The sequence below is a fragment of the Triticum urartu genome, chromosome 6A (genome assembly GCF_056163025.1).
Source record: "Triticum urartu cultivar PI428250 chromosome 6A, HENAU_Tu73, whole genome shotgun sequence".
NCBI lineage: Eukaryota > Viridiplantae > Streptophyta > Magnoliopsida > Poales > Poaceae > Triticum > Triticum urartu.
The window spans coordinates 431,017,161-431,038,508 of NC_141878.1; the positions used below are offsets into that span (position 1 = coordinate 431,017,161).

The 21,348-nt window shown below is 44.6% G+C and overlaps 2 protein-coding genes across 2 annotated transcripts; one reads left to right on the plus strand and one right to left on the minus strand.

The window, feature by feature from the left end:
- The first annotated feature begins 12,880 nt into the window (after positions 1-12,880).
- On the plus strand, positions 12,881-13,945 carry LOC147965555 (uncharacterized). Its single transcript, XM_087526853.1, has 2 exons — positions 12,881-13,336; positions 13,682-13,945. Exons 1-2 carry the CDS (start codon positions 12,956-12,958, stop codon positions 13,943-13,945), a joined length of 645 nt encoding a protein of 214 aa, XP_087382979.1. The 5' UTR covers positions 12,881-12,955.
- Positions 13,946-17,133: 3,188 nt separating this feature from the next.
- LOC125513664 (uncharacterized) lies at positions 17,134-20,547 on the minus strand. The gene is made up of 2 exons (XM_048678830.2): positions 20,116-20,547; positions 17,134-18,213 (listed from the first exon to the last, which is right to left on the minus strand). The coding sequence occupies exons 1-2, from the start codon at positions 20,462-20,464 to the stop codon at positions 17,309-17,311; spliced, it is 1,254 nt and encodes a 417-aa protein (XP_048534787.1). The 5' UTR covers positions 20,465-20,547; the 3' UTR covers positions 17,134-17,308.
- Positions 20,548-21,348: the final 801 nt, after the last annotated feature.

Sequence of the window (21,348 nt, forward strand, 5' to 3'; positions counted from 1 at the left end):
AGAATCGTCCGGATCAGTGTCAAAGCTTGCATCAACGTAACCTCTTACGATGAGCTCTTTGTCACCTCCATATACGAGAAACATATCCTTAGTCCTTTTCAGGTATTTCAGGATGTTCTTGACCGCTGTCCAGTGATCCACTCCTGGATTACTTTGGTACCTCCCTGCTAAACTTATAGCAAGGCACACATCAGGTCTGGTACACAACATTGCATACATGATAGAGCCTATGGCTGAAGCATAGGGAACATCTTTCATTTTCTCTCTATCTTCTGCAGTGGTCGGGCATTGAGTCTGACTCAACTTCACACCTTGTAACGCAAGCAAGAACCCTTTCTTTGCTTGATCCATTTTGAACTTCTTCAAAATCTTGTCAAGGTATGTGCTTTGTGAAAGTCCAATTAAGCGTCTTGATCTATCTCTATAGATCTTTATGCCTAATATGTAAGCAGCTTCACCGAGGTCTTTCATTGAAAAACTCTTATTCAAGTATCCCTTTATGCTATCCAGAAATTCTATATCATTTCCAATCAGCAATATGTCATCCACATATAATATTAGAAATGCTACAGAGCTCCCACTCACTTTCTTGTAAATACAGGCTTCACCGAAAGTCTATATAAAACCAAATGCTTTGATCACACTATCAAAGCGTTTATTCCAACTCCGAGAGGCTTGCACCAGTCCATAAATGGATCGCTGGAGCTTGCACACTTTGTTAGCTCCCTTTGGATCGACAAAACCTTCCGGTTGCATCATATACAACTCTTCTTCCAGAAATCCATTCAGGAATGCAGTTTTGACATCCATCTGCCAAATTTCATAATCATAAAATGCGGCAATTGCTAACATGATTTGGACAGACTTAAGCATCGCTACGGGTGAGAAGGTCTCATCGTAGTCAACCCCTTGAACTTGTCGAAAACCTTTTGCGACAAGTCGAGCTTTGTAGACAGTAACATTACCATCAGCGTCAGTCTTCTTGAAGATCCATTTATTCTCAATTGCTTGCCGATCATCGGGCAAATCAACCAAAGTCCATACTTTGTTCTCATACATGGATCCCATCTCAGATTTCATGGCTTCAAGCCACTTTGCGGAATCTGGGCTCACCATCGCTTCTTCATAGTTCGTAGGTTCATCATGATCTAGCAGCATGATTTCCAGAACAGGATTACCGTACCACTCTGGTGCGGATCTCGCTCTGGTTGATCTACGAGGTTCAGTAGTATCTTGTCCTGAAGTTTCATGATCATCATCATTAGCTTCCTCACTAATTGGTATAGGTGTCGCAGAAACAGTTTTCTGTGATGTACTACTTTCCAATAAGGGAGCAGGTACAGTTACCTCGTCAAGTTCTACTTTCCTCCCACTCACTTCTTTCGAGAGAAACTCCTTCTCTAGAAAGGATCCATTCTTAGCAACGAATGTCTTGCCTTCGGATCTGTGATAGAAGGTGTACCCAACAGTCTCCTTTGGGTATCCTATGAAGACACATTTCTCTGATTTGGGTTCGAGCTTATCAGGTTGAAGCTTTTTCACATAAGCATCGCAGCCCCATACTTTAAGAAACGACAACTTTGGTTTCTTGCCAAACCACAGTTCATAAGGCGTCGTCTCAACAGATTTTGATGGTGCCCTATTTAACGTGAATGCGGCCGTCTCTAAAGCATAACCCCAAAACGATAGCAGTAAATCAGTAAGAGACATCATAGATCGCACCATATCTAGTAAAGTACGATTACGACGTTCGGAAACACCATTACGCTGTGGTGTTCCGGGTGGCGTGAGTTGCGAAACTATTCCACAATTTTTCAAATGTACACCAAACTCGTAACTCAAATATTCTCCTCCACGATCATATCGTAGAAACTTTATTTTCTTGTTACGATGATTTTCAACTTCACTCTGAAATTCTTTGAACTTTTCAAATGTTTCAGACTTATGTTTCATTAAGTAGATATACCCATATCTGCTTAAGTCATCTGTGAAGGTGAGAAAATAACGATATCCGCCACGAGCCTCAATATTCATCGAACCACACACATCTGTATGTATGATCTCCAACAAATCTGTTGCTCTCTCCATAGTACCGGAGAACGGTGTTTTAGTCATCTTGCCCATGAGGCACGGTTCGCAAGTACCAAGCGATTCATAATCAAGTGGTTCCAAAAGCCCATCAGTATGGAGTTTCTTCATGCGCTTTACACCGATATGACCTAAACGGCAGTGCCACAAATAAGTTGCACTATCATTATCAACTCTGCATCTTTTGGCTTCAACATTATGAATATGTGTATTACTACTATCGAGATTCAATAAGAATAGACCACTCTTCAAGGGTGCATGACCATAAAAGATATTACTCATATAAATAGAACAACCATTATTCTCTGATTTAAATGAATAACCGTCTCGCATTAAACAAGATCCAGATATAATGTTCATGCTCAACGCTGGCACCAAATAACAATTATTTAGGTCTAATACTAATCCCGAAGGTAGATGTAGAGGTAGCGTGCCGACTACGATCACATCGACTTTGGAACCGTTTCCCACGCGCATCGTCACCTCGTCCTTCGCCAGTGTTCGCTTAATCCGTAGTCCCTGTTTCGAGTTGCAAATATTAGCAATAGAACCAGTATCAAATACCCAGGTGCTACTGCGAGCTCTAGTAAGGTACACATCAATAACATGTATATCACATATACCTTTGTTCACCTTGCCATCATTCTTATCCGCCAAATACTTGGGGCAGTTCCGCTTCTAGTGACCAGTCTGCTTGCAGTAGAAGCACTCAGTTTCAGGCTTAGGTCCAGACTGGGTTTCTTCTCCTGAGCAGCAACTAGCTTGCCGTTCTTCTTGAAGTTCCCCTTCTTCTTCCCTTTGCCCTTTTTCTTGAAACTAGTGGTCTTGTTAACCATCAACACTTGATGCTCCTTCTTGATTTCTACCTCCGCAGCTTTTAGCATTGCGAAGAGCTCGGGAATAGTCTTGTTCATCCCTTGCATATTATAGTTCATCACAAAGCTCTTGTAGCTTGGTGGTAGTGATTGGAGAATTCTGTCAATGACGCAATCATCTGGAAGATTAACTCCCATCTGAATCAAGTGATTATTATACCCAGACATTTTGAGTATATGCTCACTGACAGAACTGTTCTCCTCCATCTTGCAGCTATAGAACTTATTGGAGACTTCATATCTCTCAATCCGGGCATTTGCTTGAAATATTAACTTCAACTCCTGGAACATCTCATATGCTCCATGACGTTCAAAACGTCGTTGAAGTCCCGATTCTAAGCCGTAAAGCATGGCACACTGAACTATCGAGTAGTCATCAGCTTTGCTCTGCCAGACGTTCATAACATCTGGTGTTGCTCCAGCAGCAGGCCTGGCACCCAGCAGTGCTTCCAGGACGTAATTCTTCTGAGCAGCAATGAGGATAATCCTCAAGTTATGGACCCAGTCCGTGTAATTGCTACCATCATCTTTCAACTTTGCTTTCTCAAGGAACGCATTAAAATTCAACGGAACAACAGCACGAGCCATCTATCTACGATCAACATAAACAAGCAAGATACTATCAGGTACTAAGTTCATGATAAGTTTAAGTTCAATTAATCAAATTACTTAAGAACTCCCACTTAGATAGACATCCCTCTAATCCTCTAAGTGATCACGTGATCCAAATCAACTAAACCATAACCGATCATCACGTGAGATGGAGTAGTTTTCAATGGTGAACATCGTTATGTTGATCATATCTACTATATGATTCACGCTCGACCTTTCGGTCTCTGTGTTCCGAGGCCATATCTGCATATGCTAGGCTCGTCAAGTTTAACCTGAGTATTCTGCGTGTGCAAAAATGGCTTGCACCCGTTGTAGATGGACGTAGAGCTTATCACACCCGATCATCACGTGGTGTCTGGGCACGACGAACTTTGGCAACGGTGCATACTCAGGGAGAACACTTCTTGATAATTTAGTGAGAGATCATCTTATAATGCTACCGTCAATCAAAGCAATATAAGATGCATAAAAAGATAAACATCACATGCAATCAATATAAGTGATATGATATGGCCATCATCATCTTGTGCTTGTGATCTCCATCTCCGGAGCACTGTCATGATCACCATCGTCACCGGCGCGACACCTTGATCTCCATCATAGTATCGTTGTCGTCTCGCCAATCTTATGCTTCCACGACTATCGCTACCGCTTAGTGATAAAGTAAAGCATTACATCGCGATTGCATTGCATACAATAAAGCGACAACCATATGGCTCCTGCTAGTTGCCGATAACTCGGTTACAAAACATGATCATCTCATACAATAAAATTCATCATCATGCCTTGACCATATCACATCACAACATGCCCTGCAAAAACAAGTTGGACGTCCTCTACTTTGTTGTTGCAAGTTTTACGTGGCTGCTACGGGCTTAAGCAAGAACCAATCTCACCTACGCATCAAAATCACAACGATAGTTTGTCAAATAGACTCCGTTTTAACCTTCGCAAGGACCGGGCGTAGCCACACTTGGTTCAACTAAAGTTGGAGAGACTGTCGCCCGCAAGCCACCTATGTGCAAAGCACGTCGGGAGAACCGGTCTCGCGTAAGCGTACGCGTAATGTCAGTCCGGGTCGTCTCGTCCAACAATACCGCCGAACCAAAGTATGACATGCTGGTAGGCAGTATGACTTATATCGCCCACAACTCACTTGTGTTCTACTCGTGCATATAACATCAAACCATAAAACCTAGGCTCGGATGCCACTGTTGGGGAAAGCAGTAATTTCAAAAAATTTCCTACGCACACGCAAGATCATGGTGATGCATAGCAACGAGAGGGGAGAGTGTTGTCTACGTACCTACGCAGACCGACTGCGGAAGTGTTGACGCAACGTAGAGGAAGTAGTCGTACGTCTTCCCGATCTGACCGATCCAAGCACCGTTACTCCGGCACCTCCGAGTTCTTAGCACACGTACAGCTCGATGACGATCCCCTGGCTCCGATCCAGCAAAGCGTCGGGGAGGAGTTCCGTCAGCACGACGGCGTGGTGACGATCTTGATGTTCTACTATCGCAGGGCTTCGCCTAAGCACCGCTACAATATGATCGAGGTGGAATATGGTGGCAGGGGGCACCACACACGGCTAAGGAACGATCTCAAGGATCAACTTGTGTGTCTAGAGGTGCCCCCTGCCTCTGTATATAAAGGAGCCAAGGGGTAGGGGGCCGCCGGCCAGGAGGAGGGCGCAGGAGGAGTCCTACTCCTACCGGAGTAGGACTCCCCCCCAATCCTAGTTGGACTAGGATTCCCCGAGGGGGAAAGAGAGAGAGGGGGGCCGGCCACCTCTCCTAATCCTAATAGGACTAGGGGAGGGGGGAGGCGCGCGGCCACCTTGGGCTGCCCCTTTCTCCTTTCCACTAAAGCCCATCAAGGTCCATATGGCTCCCGGGGGGTTCCGGTAACCTCCCGATACTCCGGTAAAATCCCGATTTCACCCGGAACACTTCCGATGTCCAAATATAGGCTTCCAATATATCAATCTTTATGTCTTGACCATTTAGAGACTCCTCGTCATGTCCGTGATCACATCCGAGACTCCGAACTAACTTCGGTACATCAAAATGCATAAACTCATAATAACTGTCATCGTAACGTTAAGCGTGCGGACCCTATGGTTCGAGAATAATGCAGACATGACTGAGACACATCTCCGGTCAATAACCAATAGCGGGACCTGGATGCCCATATTGGCTCCTACATATTCAATGAAGATCTTTATCGGTCAGACCACATAACAACATACGTTGTTCCCTTTGTCATCGGTATGTTACTAGCCCGAGATTCGATCATCGGTATCCAATACCTAGTTCAATCTCGTTACCGGCAAGTCTCTTTACTCGTTCCGTAATACATCATCTCGCAACTAACTCATTAGTTGCAATGCTTGCAAGGCTTATGTGATGTGCATTACCGAGAGGGCCCAGAGATACCTCTCTGACAATCGGAGTGACAAATCCTAATCTCGACATACGCCAACCCAACATCTACCTTTGGAGACACCTGTAGAGCTCCTTTATAATCACCCAGTAACGTTGTGACGTTTGGTAGCACACAAAGTGTTCCTCCGGTAAACGGGAGTTGCATAATCTCATAGTCATAGGAACATGTATAAGTCATGAAGAAAGCAATAGCAACATACTAAACGATCGGGTGCTAAGCTAATGAAATAGGTCATGTCAATCAGATCATTCAACTAATGATGTGACCTCGTTAATCAAATAACAACACCTTGTTCATGGTTAGGAAACATAACCATCTTTGATTAACGAGCTAGTCAAGTAGAGGCATACTAGTGACACTAAGTTTGTCTATGTATTCACACATGTATTATGTTTCCGGTTAATACAATTCTAGCATGAATAATAAACATTTATCATGATATAAGGAAATAAATAATAACTTTATTATTGCCTCTAGGGCATATTTCCTTCAGTTTGAGTTTTGGAGGCAACTCCCCACGTCTCCCCTCCACTGGCAACTCCCCACGTCTCCCCTCCACTGGCAACTCCCCACGACCACGACGCAGGTAACTCCCCTCCTATTCCATTGCAGCTCCATCTTCCTCCCTCTGCCTCCCTCCTCATTCCATTGCCACTCCATCTTCCTCCCTCTGCCTCCCTCTGCCTCCACCATCAAGCAACTCCCCTCTGCCTCCACTATCGCTGGCCAGGAGGGCAATGGTGGAGGAATCGTGGAGCAACTCCCCTCCGTCTGCCAAGGGAATGGCGGAGGCATCGTGGAGCAACTCCCCAGCGTCTGCCAAGCAGCACCGTGGTGAGGCGTCTGGCAAGGAGCCGCTGATGGTCGACGACGACGTTCCGGTCCCCGAGCAGAAGCAGGACTACACCGTGCCGCTCATGGTTGATATCCACTTGAAGGAGAAGCTGGATGTCGTATGCACCAGCAATCCAGACGAAGCTGACAAGAGGATCCGCGACATGAGGAGGAGGCTCGGCGGCATGGTTTCTCGGTCGATCGACGTTGATGTCGAGTATACCAGGGAAGATGAACCTCCACAAATGGCTTCAGTTCTGCAGTTATGCGTGGAGGATCTCGTCCTGGTATACCACATCACTGCGGCAACCAAATGGTAAAAACATCCAGTTCTGAAGTTTCTGAAGTTCTGAAGTTTCTATCTAATTAGTAGTTTCCGAAGTTTCTAAAGTAGATGCAATAGTTCTGAAGCGAAATTTGGACGACAAATACATTTATGGTGATGTAAGCCCATTATACTCTATTCTACATCATTACTGCAACAACTATCTTATTATTGTATGATTGAAAATTTCGCAGGTTATTATGGCATATGCTCGCATTAGCCAAATTGAGAATGATACTACCTCAATCATATCCCCTCAAAAAACTGAAAAGTTGTTACAAATGAAGGGGGTGGTTCCTGTTGGACGTGCAGCCTCATGGTTAGCTCGTGTAGCAGGAAAATTTGTAGGGCGCCGAAAGGTACACGTTTTCCACACTTTCATAGTTTACGTACACACCGTACACGAAAAATTTCGGTTCTCAACCCAACCCAAATTCAACTGCAGGTGCATGTCCCACTCAATGTACACTAAAACCATTGGATGCTAATGATGTTTAATTTTGACAAAAAAGAAATTCAGACTTTGAACTCCATGAATTATCATTGCGACAAGACCAAGGAAGATTCTCTTGTAAGTGTTCTCCTTCTGCCTCTTTTGATCCGCATGGAACATGAGCTCCCAAAGTACCGTAACCCTATGTATAACTCGTCGTACCCTAGGTGGACTCGATCCAGTTCTGCATTGACGAAGCTATCAAGAAAGGGTTGATATCACCAGCTAAGAACATCAATTTTGCCGAATGGACCAAAAAACGCTATGAGAACATACCACAACAGACCGATGGGTATGCATGGCCTCATAAATTATTATTTGCGTACACGAATAAGATTACTGATCTTTAACTAAACATCGCAGGACTTCCTGTGCGGTTTGGACACTATAGTACATGTTGTCATGGAACGGGGATGAAATGACCGATATTTTGAACCAGGTAATTGAATGCCTAATTTAAATTTGTACTTTGTTTAGCTTGAAAGCTATGCTGACGTCAGTGTCGGTTATCCAATATAGGCAAGGATAGATATTTTCAGGTGGAAAATATGTACAACCTTACTACATTCAAATTGCAATGCGCTTCGTCTCGAATCATATAAGTTCCCCATAATGGTTAGCGCTACATGAAGAATATATCATTTATTTCATAAGTCTCAAGATTAGAACTAACGCAACACTCTCTCTTATACAGAAGGAGGTGTACGATACCCAGCAAGCAGTTCTACCTGATGCTTCAGAAGAGGACATACAATTAGTCAACAATCCTGATGGTTCCAACGAACCTGACACATCCAACTCCCAGAAGGATACCGGTGCACCCAACTCCCCCAAAAATGGTGCACCCAACTCCCCCAAAAGGAAGAGAGAACGTGGACGCCCGAGAAAGCTAGTCGATCCCGAGCAAGCAGCAAAAACAAAGAGTCTTAAAGAACTGAAACTTAAATTTGACAGCAAGACCATAGCCAACCAAGTGTCTTCGTTACCATCACGGTCACGCAGAGAGCATAAACCAGCACCAGCTTTATTGAGCCCATTCAAACACAAATATGTAGCATCAATTGATACATTCTCATGCTCATGCTCTACTTCTAGCATCATTTGATACACGTTTTGTTCTTATCAGAAAGTGGAAATAGGTACTTTTGGCAATCATGAGAATCCTCTACTTATTGCAATATCTAATGCATTGATACATTCTCATGCTCATGCTCTACTTCTAGCATCATTTGATACACGTTTTGTTCTTATCAGAAAGTGGAAATAGGTACTTATGGCAATCATGAGCATCCTCTACTTATTGCAATATCTAATGCATTGATACATTCTCATGCTCATGCTCTACTTTTAGCATCATTTGATACACGTTTAGTTCTTATCAGAAAGTGGAAGTAGGTACTTTTGGTAATCATGAGCATCCTCTACTTATTGCAATATCTAATGCATCATCAGTACAAAGCTTGATTTGTCAATAGGTGGAATCGGCAATCATTTGCATGCTTTAATTTTGTCAAAAATTAATGCATAGTTCAGTTGTAACTGCTCATAGATATGGCATGAACATGCTGAGTTATACACTAAACATAGTCATGCCAAGCTATAACTACCATAGTCATATTATTAGAGTTCCTAGCATGCATCACCGTACGGCAGAATAACACAGCAACCATAACATAGACCACCGTACAATACTTGAGTTGCTAAGGCCTTGTACAATGCAAGGTGCTTAGGGGAGTTGCTTATAGAAATAAACCAGGCTTTTCTTAAGCACATGTGCTTATTTGTACAGGGTAGACGCATAACTAGGTGTCTCTCCTGTAGAAATAGGCACCGGTGCTTCAGAAAAACCCTGTTTATTTTTCTAAGCACCACCCTAAGCATCTAGCATTGTACAAGGCTTAAACATGCATCACCAAAAAAGTATTAACAACTAGGAACACTAAACCAGAGTAGCAGCAAACTCTTAACATAAACGACAGATCAACCACCGCTCAGCATAGGTTCAGACACACCATAGGACATCAGTTTTAGACTCCAACAACAAACAAACATAGATAACATAACAGGACACGATGGTCCTGGGGCAGCAGCAGCACTCTAGCAGCACATCACTTCTCTCCCTTCTTCAATGCATGTTGTAGGGCTCATTGACTTTGACAATCTCGAGGAAGCATGCGTAGGCAGCATGTTTAGCCAGAGTACTGGCTTTATGCTTCTTACCATGTCCATTGCCAGTGCTGAAGGCATGCTGGATCATGCCATCTATGCCGCCACCGATCACCTTGCAACAGAAAGGGCACCCAATCTTGCCAAAGAAACGGTACTTGATCTTCCCAGCAATCAGATGCCTCAGGGTGTACCGGCTCTTGTTGTGCCTGCTGTCCATGCTGTAGTCCACGTCGTCGTCATCCTCCTGTGAATTAGTGAATTAGTACACATAGAAGAACTCAGCTAATCTATTATGGTACATTGACTTTAATTACAATGTTTTGAAAGTACACATGTGTAACATGGCAACTATCTATTTGCTAGAAACAAGGCGTATGTGCACATACATAATTGAGCCAAAGAAATTGACATGCATAAATATGGACGGTGGAATAGTTGCATTTATAGATTAGTGCACAAGTAGTACATAATTAACACATGAAAGACTTCATGAAGTGGCTTGGTTTAATGATATTTGATACTTGTTACAGGTGTAATTTTTATTGGAATCAGAAAAATGGCTTCATTATACTCCTTCATGTTTCACACAAGGGGGGTTTGTTCTATCTACTGGAATGAAGAAACCATTATTCTTTCTGACAGCGGCAATACTGCTTCTCCAACATTGTTAGACCCTGATAAGTTTGAGAAGGAAATTGGTGAAGGAGCTATGGGGTGTCTCGCTGCTCATATTGATGAGAGATGTGGCTGTGATCATCTAGATAACATACTGTGGAAAATTGGCTAGATGAAATGTTTTGATTTTTTGGTATCCAGTGGATATGTACTGTCAGCCCATAATTATTAAGGGAGCGATCACTTCCTTTGCAAAATGGAAATCTCTATAGAATTTGCAAATGGATCATCTATGAACATGTGTGCAAACTAATCATCTATGAACATGTGTGCAAATTAATTCATCTACATAAAATAAAATGAATCAGGAACTGCAGCATTTTGTCACTGTCCTTGGGAAGCCAATGGAGAATCCTGCCATATATCCATTGTTTAACCCACTTTTTTCATTAATGTATCCCTGCCATGAACATTTTCTTGTATTTGGGTTCATTACCCCACTTCTTTCATTAATGTATCCCTTGTGAAACTTATGCTCATCTAGTTAATAAGACAAACCCCAATGCCATGAAAAAAACCCAGAGTATCTGCTGGAATCAGAATGTGAATCAGATTTAAAAATCCACATCCAACATGAAGATCTATGCTAGATCCCTACAATCCTATATACGTAGAACTAGCACGTCCAAGTGAAATTGATGCTCATCTAGTTAACAAGAAAAACCCCAATGTCATGAAAAAAACAGAGCAAAAAACAGAGTACTACCTCAGATAGCTCGTCGATGGCATCCTTGTCGAAGTCGCTGCCCTTCCTGCAATCTACGTCGAACTCCTTTATGGCGTTCTCCTCGTAGAGCTCTTCTATTTCGTCATGCACCTTGCGCTTACGCCTTCTCATCTCCTCCTCCTCCAGATCTTCCCCGACCTTGTGCTCGCCGACGGGTGCCTCGACGGCTGCGATGGCAGCGGGAGCAGGCACAGCGGTCGCTGCACCGGCAGCTTCCGCCGCTACAGCAGACTCTGTCGCTCCACCTACGGCTGCAGCCATGGCAGCAGACTGCTCTGCTCCGATGGTTGCCTCCGGCTCGTCCGCCGCATATTCACGTCCGTGCTTCATCGTCGGTCGAAGACAGGAGGAGGGAGGCGTAGGAAGGGAGGAGGGTGGTGAGGAAGGAGGAGAGGGTGGTGAGGTGGTGAGGAAGGAAGAGAGGGTGGGGAGAGGACGATGGTTTTCTACCCGATTTGGGGAAGAAATGCACTGCTCCTGCCTCTTGGAGTTACCGAGAAGCCGCGGGTGCCGATTTGACTTGACACACCCACCCGGTCGTCCCCATTCCACGTGGGGACGTGGCGGTCGCGCACCTCCTGCGGTTTGCCATCAATTGCTATCGGTCTCACAAGTGGGTCCCTTTGTCATCCACACAACCGAGCCACCACATGTACCACATTTTTCTTTCTCCCCGTCTCGACCACTCCACATCTTTCTTTCTCCCCTTCTCGACCAGCGCCGCCGCCGCCGCCATCTCCCGACGACCCCTCTCTTCGCTGCCGGTGCGCGGCCGCCGCCAACTCCGGCAAGTACGTGAGATCTCCCTCTTCTTCCCTTCCCCAACCGCGTCTCCCTACCGAGGCGGATCTGAGTCGATTGGTTTGGACTGAAACTTAGTTTTTGGATTGGATCTTGATTTGGTTTCTATGGTTTGAGACCAAATCAATCAATTAGTTTGAGCCGCCACTACCACCTACTACTGCTTCAAATCCAGGAGCCGCTGTTGCCGGCCGGAGCTCGTCGGCTCTCTCGAGCTTTGACGTCATGTCTGATCTAGATTCATGACGTGCCCTCGCATATGGCTTTGTCCACGGTTTGAACCTTTGGATTCAATCCAAAAGTTGAAAACGGTTTGGACTGGGTTGGATGACGAGCATGTATAGTTTGGTTTGGTCTAGATTCTAAATGAAAATATCTGGATTGGTTTGGTTTTGATGTGTGCCGTGGATTGGACTGGTTTTAGTTTGGATGCCGAACTATTCCCAGGTTTAGATGAGACGGGCATTGCCATTGTCATTGGCATTTCTTTATTACGTAGATGATAGAAAATAGATTGATTGGCCATTGCCAGTATAGGTTATCACTATGATTTATTATATGTATGATCTTTGTATTGTACTATGTACAATTCAACTTAGAGTTCAACATGTTCTGTGTAGAATGGAGGAAGCACAATGTGGACGCTGCAACTCACGGTGCCGGACCAGCCTTTCTACTGCCACGCTGTTCGGCATCTAGTTCCAGCCTTCTTTTGTTTTTGCAGCGGTAACAATTTATATGAACCTTCTGACAGTACATTCTTTTTGTTTTTTTTCTATTTCCACTAATGTATTGTGTTTGTTATTTGTTTTTATCTTACACAGATCGTACCATGCAATGTGAGATTGGCATTCAATGAGCTCGTCGCAGACACCGTGACCTTCGACGCTCTTGGGGGCTCATACACTATGCAGGTCGAGAAGGGGCGAAAGATAACCCAGATAGGAGGAGATGATTGGGATCGTTTCATCGCCCGCATGCGTCTTAGTGGGGGTGAATTGATCAGCTTCTCCTTCAGAAGAGATAGGCCCAGGATTTCTGTTATCTATCTAAATTTGATTCCGGATAGTGAGGATGAAGTTCATGAGGAGGAAGATGGTGTTGATTCAGATGATGACGATTCAGATGATGATGAGAACCCACTTGTTGAATACCTGTATGCCCAAGGACTCAGACTGGGCGACGAGGAAATCGGCAACCTCTGGGACATGCTTCCGCTACGTGAAGACTACCTAGGGAAGTCATTCGTGACCCGCCTCACAAAGGCGAATGTTAAACGACATATCATGGTATGTTACTTAGTGTGGTAATTACATGATATGCATGCTTAGTTAGTGTAGTAGTTCATATGATATGCATGTTGTAGTACTGTGATGAGAGGCCTAGTTTAGAATTCATTTAGTGAAGAATTTTATGACATGCATGTAGTGTAGTAATATGCGATGATATGCTTAGTGTATGAAGTAATCTAATGATATGCCTAATTACTGTAGTAATTTGATGCTTGGCGTATAGTGTAGTGATGTGATGATATATATGCTCAGTATTGAATCCAATGATATATGTGTCTTGAAGTGTATGCTTTGTTGATAATTGCACCTGACATGATCATATATCATGTCAACTATTTTCAGAAATTACCTAAGAGGTTACTTGATAGCTGTGGCATCGACCCGAACGAAGAATGCATGGCTGCTGGACTACGCCTTACCAGAACGGGCTCCATCACCAGCTGTGCCTATGCAGTGGACACGGACGGTCGCACTGCCTTGAGCAGGGCAGGGTGGAAGAAGTTCCTTCGTGCCAAGAATCTTCGGGTAGGACAGGCCATCCTACTCACTATTGCGAACACCCGTCGCCATGACTTGAGGATGATGATCACCATCCACCTCATTTAGAACTGGGGTGGGCCATGTATCAATGTGAAATGAACTTGTTATGTTAGCTCTTGTTTGCGAGTACTTGTCGTGTATTACCGTACCTATATCTACTCATATCTAGGTACTATTGCTTGTGATGGATTGCAACTATTATTAACTGGTAACTAATGCTCTACTAGCTATGATTATTCCACTGTGTGATGTTTTATAGGCTGTAGTGTGACATGGTAACTATTATATATGGTAGAGGCTTGTCTCTAAGACCTTGTACAATGCAAGGTGCTTAGGGATGTGCTTCCACTGTGTGATGTTTTGTATGTGCCAGGTTGTAGTATGAAATGCTAAATGTTCTATATGGTAGTGGTTGGTCTCTAATTGGACCGACATGTTGAACTAGTATCAATGGTAGAGGCGTTTCGTTATGCGCCACATCCAACAGTTCACATAATTAATTATCCAAAGATTAAGGTATGAAACCCTTGGTCATACATAGCAACATTTCGTTTCTAAAAATTAAGGTACTTCCACATTCAAACAAACTAATACTACAAATTCGAAGGAACTACTTAATACATTAACAACACATAGGGAAGTAGCCCTGGTCCAACGGCTTGAGAAATGACGAACAAAAACTGAAAGAAGAAGGATCAGCCAGTAGCAGCACCATCAGCCTCCCAGCCTCACAACTTCAGCCAGCCTGGTGAACTCCAGGTTTTTTCCTGCAAAACACACATGTGATGTTGGAGGCAAGAAAATAAATATGCCAGGGGTCTTGTCATGGCATCTAATCGCACGGAATGCTAGTACAAATGATGGAGAACAAAATATCCAACATGAGCAAATTCATAGGAGTTCTAGATCCATGGATACCATCAAGAAAAATTGCTCAGTTTTAATTCAGACTCAAGACTTGGTGAAAACATGCATATTCATATCAGCAACATTGATATGGCATCTTTGCAAACTTGGGTCAGTGACTTGTCTTGTCTTTCATGGCATGACAATAATTTTAACAATAAATAGACATGAAATTGACCCAAACTCATGTACAAAGTTAGGCCATATGATGCATGGATTAATTCACACATAAATGACAAAATGCCAACTTTGTATAGAATTTGCAGTACTGAAATATTTCAGTGTGTACTGAAACTGCAGTACTGAAATAATTCAGTGTGCATCGGTGTGTACTGAAATTGTAGTAACGAAATATTTCAGTGCCTACCGGTGTGTACCAAAATATTTCAGTGTCTACCACTACAACATTACAAATTTTGCCTAGGGCAGTACCGAAATATTTTAGTGCCTACCGGTGTGTACCGAAATATTTCAGTGTCCACCACTACAACATTACAAATTTTGCCTAGGGCAGTTCCGAAATATTTCAGTGTCTACCGGTGTGTACCGAAATATTTCAGTGTCTACCACTAGAACATTACTAATTTTTCCTAGGGTTCATATGATGCCTAGGGTTCACATACATCATAATCCATCCTCCAAATCCATGTACTCAAATGTTCATGCAATTCATTGAGATTAAAATGCCATCTAGCATTCCCTCTCTGAGCTATTACGATTAGTATCACCACGATGTAAGCACGAGTAGTAGGAAGATGAGGAGTGGGGAAGCTTACTCTAAACATAGCTACCGCCGCCGTTCAGACGAGGAGAGCGGCGAGGGAAGCGTGGAGAGCGGCGGGGAAGCGAGGTCGCGACCACTGTCCTCCTCATCTTGCGCTTCGGAGTCTCTAGTGACTCGGTTGGAGGCTGCACAATTTGCAACAGCACCTCGTGCACGGTGGGTTCCTGATCCAGTGAATGCTCTACCCTGAATCTGAACGCCCACCACCTCCGCCCGGTCCACTCGCTGGACGAATTGGCCTGCTCCATCGCCCAGAGGAGGATCTCGATCTTCTGAATCGGTTGCGCGGGCGTGGGGAAAAGCTTTGCCCTCTCCTTCTTCGTCAAATTCTTGAGAGTGGCCATTGCCGTCCAGCTCATCTGCCTTGTGTTGTCAAACCAAGAACGGATCTCCCTCAACCTGGCCAACTTGACCTGGTCGCCGACGGCGATCTGCACGAAGTCGGTGTTCTCGCCGCCGGCCATCAGCTCAATCTGCCGTGGAAGAGGGGGTGGGGGTAGGGGGGGGGGTTGCCTGAGTGGAGCGAAGTTGCAGCGGCAAGAAGGAGATGACTGCGGTGGATTTGGAGGAGAGGGAGGAGATGGCCGCCGATGAGTAATTGTGGAATGTGTAGCACCACGGCGGCGGTTATGCATTCGACGAGAGGGGTGCCGCGTGCAAATTTTCCTAGGACTAAACTGCCCCTAGATTAAAACGCGTCCCCACCTTGTCATGAGTACCGGCCCCACTCGTTTTAGTACTTTCGCGTACTTTCATCGGAGTACTACCCAGTACTTCGTATTTGTCTGCCGTTAGATCGACATCAACAAACGGTTGTAAAAAAGCCCAACCACTCTAAAACTTGTATTTAAACATATCGTGATTCCTAAATCATCAATGCCTAGGAAATGCCACGGTGCCAATCTTGGGCAAATTCACATTACCCCTACCATCCGCTTGAAGTTTGAGCAAGTGTCACTTGTAACATGATCATCATAATATTGTGAACACGCATATTTTTTTTGGGTAGTCCAAACTCCAAAGGTGCCCTTTTTTAAAAAAAAAGCACGTTCTCTCTGGTGGAAAATGATTTTTCTTTTTTCTTCCGCAGTGAGGAAATTTTGTCAAACATTAAAATATAGGAAAAATTATACATGTACATGTCTGTTTTGTTGAGATCCTGGATTTTTTATATAGAAAACCTTTTTTTAGAGCATTGAAGCTGCCAAGAGAGCAAAGATGTTTCTTTTTGCATTAAAATGGCACGATCATGTAAATAATACCATTTCTTTATTGTATAGTTTTTTTAACTAATTTATGATTTACTGTTCATTCCAGGAGACATTTCTCTGCTCCTGTGAATTTTGAGTTTATCTTAATAATCATCTTTACAATCACCTATCTTGTACTGCTTTTTAAGCCACCGTTTTTTAAGTAAATAAATTCAATTTTGGATGCGTTTTTGGTTGTAAATGAACAGCTTTAGCTACGTTCATTTAGTCTAGTCATTCTGTGCCACATTTACAACATTTAGCAACAAACCAACGCCATTATACCCAGAAAGCATTGAGATGTACTCCCTCTGTAAACTAATATAAGATGTTTTAGATCACTAAAGGATCGAAGAATTATTCCAATTGATACAACACATACTTTTTCTTATTCATTGCATGTGCACTGGTGCTACTTTCTACAGTAGTAGTACAGCCATGCGAGTTGGGCAGTGCCACAAAAGCTCTAATCGGAGTTCATAGCTGACCCTAGAAGAACCTATCAACAGATGGATCAGACTCCGACAAGCTACCTTCAAAGTTCACCTTGCAGCCACCAGGTAGCTGCAACCCAGCTTCCTCGCAGCTCTGCCTTGTAACCTGAGGACATGACCGGACGTCGAGGTACTCGAGTGCCTTGCATGACTCTATCACGCTGCTCACTCCCACAACTGTGAGGTCAACACAATTGTTGATCTTCAGAACTCTCAATTCCGACCGGAACAAGTTCGCTTCCATGCCCTGAAATGCCGCATCAGTTATTTGGTCGCAGCACCCGACATCAATAGCGGCAAGAAGTTTACAGTTGCACAACAGACTTCTCAACGAGGCGTCTGTTATTTTCAAGCACCAGTCCATTCTTAAAATCCGGAGGCTGCTACAGCAGGCAAGAGCTAGTGCTTCTATGGAGTCATCGCTAATATCCCGACATCCACCGATGATGAGAGTCTCTAGGTTGCAGCAGAACTTAGCTAGTGAATAGATAGACTTGTTGCCCACTTTGCTGCAATCCAACAGTTTCAATGACAATAGAGATGACGACGAGACCTCAGCAATTTTGCAAATTCCAGGATCACCAACTTTATTGCATTTGCTTATGTCTAGTGACTTCATTTTATGACAACCATCGGCTAGAGCTGAGATTCCAGCATCTGTTATGCTGTTACATCCTGCAGCACCAAGCTCTTCCAAGTTCAAACAGTTTTTTGATACAGCATGCAACAAATTATCAGTTATTAATCTGCAACCTGCGATGTGCAACTGTCTCAATTTCTGGCACCCTGACGCAATCACCTTTAAACCTTTATCACTAAGTTTTTTGCAGTGAGAGACATCTAGGGTTTGCAGACATTGCAGCCCTTCTCCTAATTTGACCATTCCAACATCAGTGATACCTAAGACATACATGAACAGTAGAATATGTAAATACATTAGATTAAGGAAATACCAACAATTCACAGCCAAATCAGATAACTGGTGCCCGCTATTATATTTAGTCTCCACAAACTCTAAGTGCCATTTAGGTTCAAGAAAAATAAATAAAGAACACAAGTATCAGCCCGTGCTAAAAACTGCGCGCCTGAAGCCAAAATGGCAATGAAAGATGTTGGTCCAGTTCTGAACTGCGTGAATGCATCAATACCGAAGACTCGTAACTTCTAGCAATGCTAGTAACTTCACAGTGCTGAAGATTACCAATATTAATCACTGTGTCAGAGAAATGCTACAAAGACCACAAGTTGTATGAATACATATTTTGTTGGAAGTACATTTGCCCAGCTAGAAATTCTCTAGTCAGACTACCCAAATTGAACTGATGGGTTATTACCACAACAAAGTACCAAACAGAACTTTATCTCGGAGCTGTAAAAGAAGTACAAATGGGATTCCACATCACGGAAATCAGCATGTTCTATAAACACAATTGAGGACAACTGAACATCTGCATCTGACCAGCATATAGAACCAAACATTTAACCAGGGCTACAAATATCTCTACTAGAGTCGAGTTCTCTGGTCTAAGACAGTAGCCAGCGTAATATAACCTGCGCCGAAAACGACCTTCCAGAAATACCCCCGGCCTCTGCATCTGAACGATGCATACGGCCAATTTATTAATTATTAACACAAGACCTTACAAAGTCGTACAATAGTAAGACCAAAGCCACCATCTTCGCAACCTCTGTCGCTACTCCTATCTAACTGATGAAGGGGCGCTGATGGTCTGGGCCTAATACCAAACAGACCTCGCAGCCAAACCTAACATCAGCCAAACCTAACATCTAATACCAAATAGACCTCGCAGCCAAACCTAACATCTAAGACCTGAGGTCCCAACCAGGACGCCTGCCGGGTATGGGCACCCACCAGTCCGGCGTGCTCCTCAACCAGGACGCCTGCTGGGTATGAGGCCGCCACAGCCACCTGTCACACATCCATCTTCGGAGCTGTACTGTTGCATCGGCCTTGCCCGGTCTCGCTGCCGCCGACGCCACCACGACGCCAGACAGCGTCGACCTCCTGCGCGTGTCCGTTACCACACATCTGACGCCAAGCCTCCGCTGCTCCATGCCGTCAAGAGCCGCCGCCAAGAATATGTAGAACGAAACACCGCTCCACCGAAAGGGAGGCAGCACACCCCCACCCCTCACCTGCAGACCCTTCCATCCGATCCCAATGTCCTTGGCGTCGCCTCCAGGAAGGTTACGGTGCACGGGGCGCCGCCGACGCCCGATCCGCATCGGATCTTGGGCTTTCACCCGGACATGGGTCGGAGTGGAGAGATGGTGCCCTCAGCAGCGCCCCCAAGGAGGAAAGCGGCGCCAAAAAGCGGCGTCGCCGCTGCCGGCCAGCCAAGGCGGCCAAGGTTTCCCCCGGACACCGATCTGCTCCACCAGAACACACCGGAGTTGGATCCGGCAAGATCCAAACCGAACCGGGAAATTTCTCATGTATGTACTTCTCACTTCGAATTAGAGCAGTAGCTGTAGCTGTCTGGGCTATTTGGTAGGCATCGAACATGTATATTGTGTGGCTTACCAGTTCGTATTTCATTAAATTTCTTTGTTCACGTGTGTGTGATTGAACGATTAAAATTTGACAGAGTTAAAATGATGCCACAACAAAGTTCTTCAGACGCCCCAGTTTGCTTATTCTCTCTCATCTTTGTAGGGTAAGAAAAACCCAATAAATCACAAATCGTACTACTCCGTATTTGATAAGAAGGAAAGCTTTCTGCATTTGCGAGCTCACGCACACAAACAGCGCGAATGGATCCGGCCGAAAGGAGGTCTCACCTTTGCAGTTCTGCAGGGCGAGGACTCGCAGATTGCAGAACCCCCCTGCAATGACGTCCAGATCGTCGTCGATAACACCGGGGTAGAACGAGCGGGACGGCGACTGGGAGAGATCCAGCTCGAGAATGCCCGGGAAGCGTGCTGCCAGGCGGCGCAGCATGGACGGACCGGCGCGCGCGCGCAGGCGGCGGCGCTCGGAGCTCTGGATCCGGAGCCAGCGCCTGCACACGAGCCCGAACGCGTCGCGCTCCGACTCGGGCCTCAGGCGGGTGAGCACCGCACGGAGCTCATCGTCGGTGAGCACCTCGTTGACGAGGGCCTCATCGCCTTCCGACCGTGATGCAGACATGACCGGAGTTAAGGAGTCACTAGTTTTTTCGGTGAAGGGGTTATTAGTTTTCAGTCCATTTGCAACGGAGACTTCTTTTCTTCGGGGACATTTGCAACGTAGATGGACGATGGACTGCAATAATTCAATTCGACGCCCCGGCCAATCAACACCCGGTGAACAGCAGAAAAGAAACCTGATTTTTTATGCAAGTTGCTCAAATGGGTGATCTTCGTGCAATTTTTTTGGGTTGTTTGGACATTCAAGAAGCTCGTGACAAATAAGACAAAATCGACTGTGAACAATGTTGTTTTCAAAAAATTTTCAGACGTTTGAAATTTGTCTTTTTTGCGACAAACTTCTCGAATGTCCAGACTTTACCAAGTTGTGTACCGACATCACGCAATCACACTGAGGAGCATTTTGCCCACAAAAAAAAATCAGAGTTTTAATTTATTTTTTCTATTTAAAATAATTTTACTATTCACACCCGGGCTGATCTAAGCCGCCAGCATTTGATGGATGGATTTTTACATCCGCTGCAACATAATTGGGTCTGGTCGTCTCGGCCTCTTGGCATGTGAGAATTGATAATGGACCGCTCAAGGGATGTCACACCGAAAGCTTGAGCAGCTCTCGCTCACCATCCGAGAGTACCTTCGACTCCATGGTGATGTCCAGACGAAGAATCACCTCGTTAGCTATCATGATTTGAAATTTGACGTTCCATGAAGTGGTCGCTTCACCTAGCCAATCGTGCGAGCGGTGGTTTTTAACTCAGCTGCTAGACGCTTGAAGGGATTGGCAATTGGCTGGTGCTCATTCTACATTTCCCGCACCATATTTTGGAAGCCTCGGCCTTTGTCTAGAAGGTTTGGAAGTAAAATCGGTTTCCTCACCGCATG

Bases quoted from the DNA above. Each gene is read 5' to 3' on its own strand.
- LOC147965555 (XM_087526853.1), top strand. From the start codon at position 12,956: ATGCAGGTCGAGAAGGGGCGAAAGATAACCCAGATAGGAGGAGATGAT. The intron at 13,337-13,681 runs GTATGTTACTTA...AACTATTTTCAG, and splicing joins ATGTTAAACGACATATCATG to AAATTACCTAAGAGGTTACT.
- LOC125513664 (XM_048678830.2), bottom strand. From the start codon at position 20,464: ATGTCTGCATCACGGTCGGAAGGCGATGAGGCCCTCGTCAACGAGGTG. The intron at 18,214-20,115 runs GTGAGACCTCCT...TGTATGTCTTAG, and splicing joins CGCCCTGCAGAACTGCAAAG to GTATCACTGATGTTGGAATG.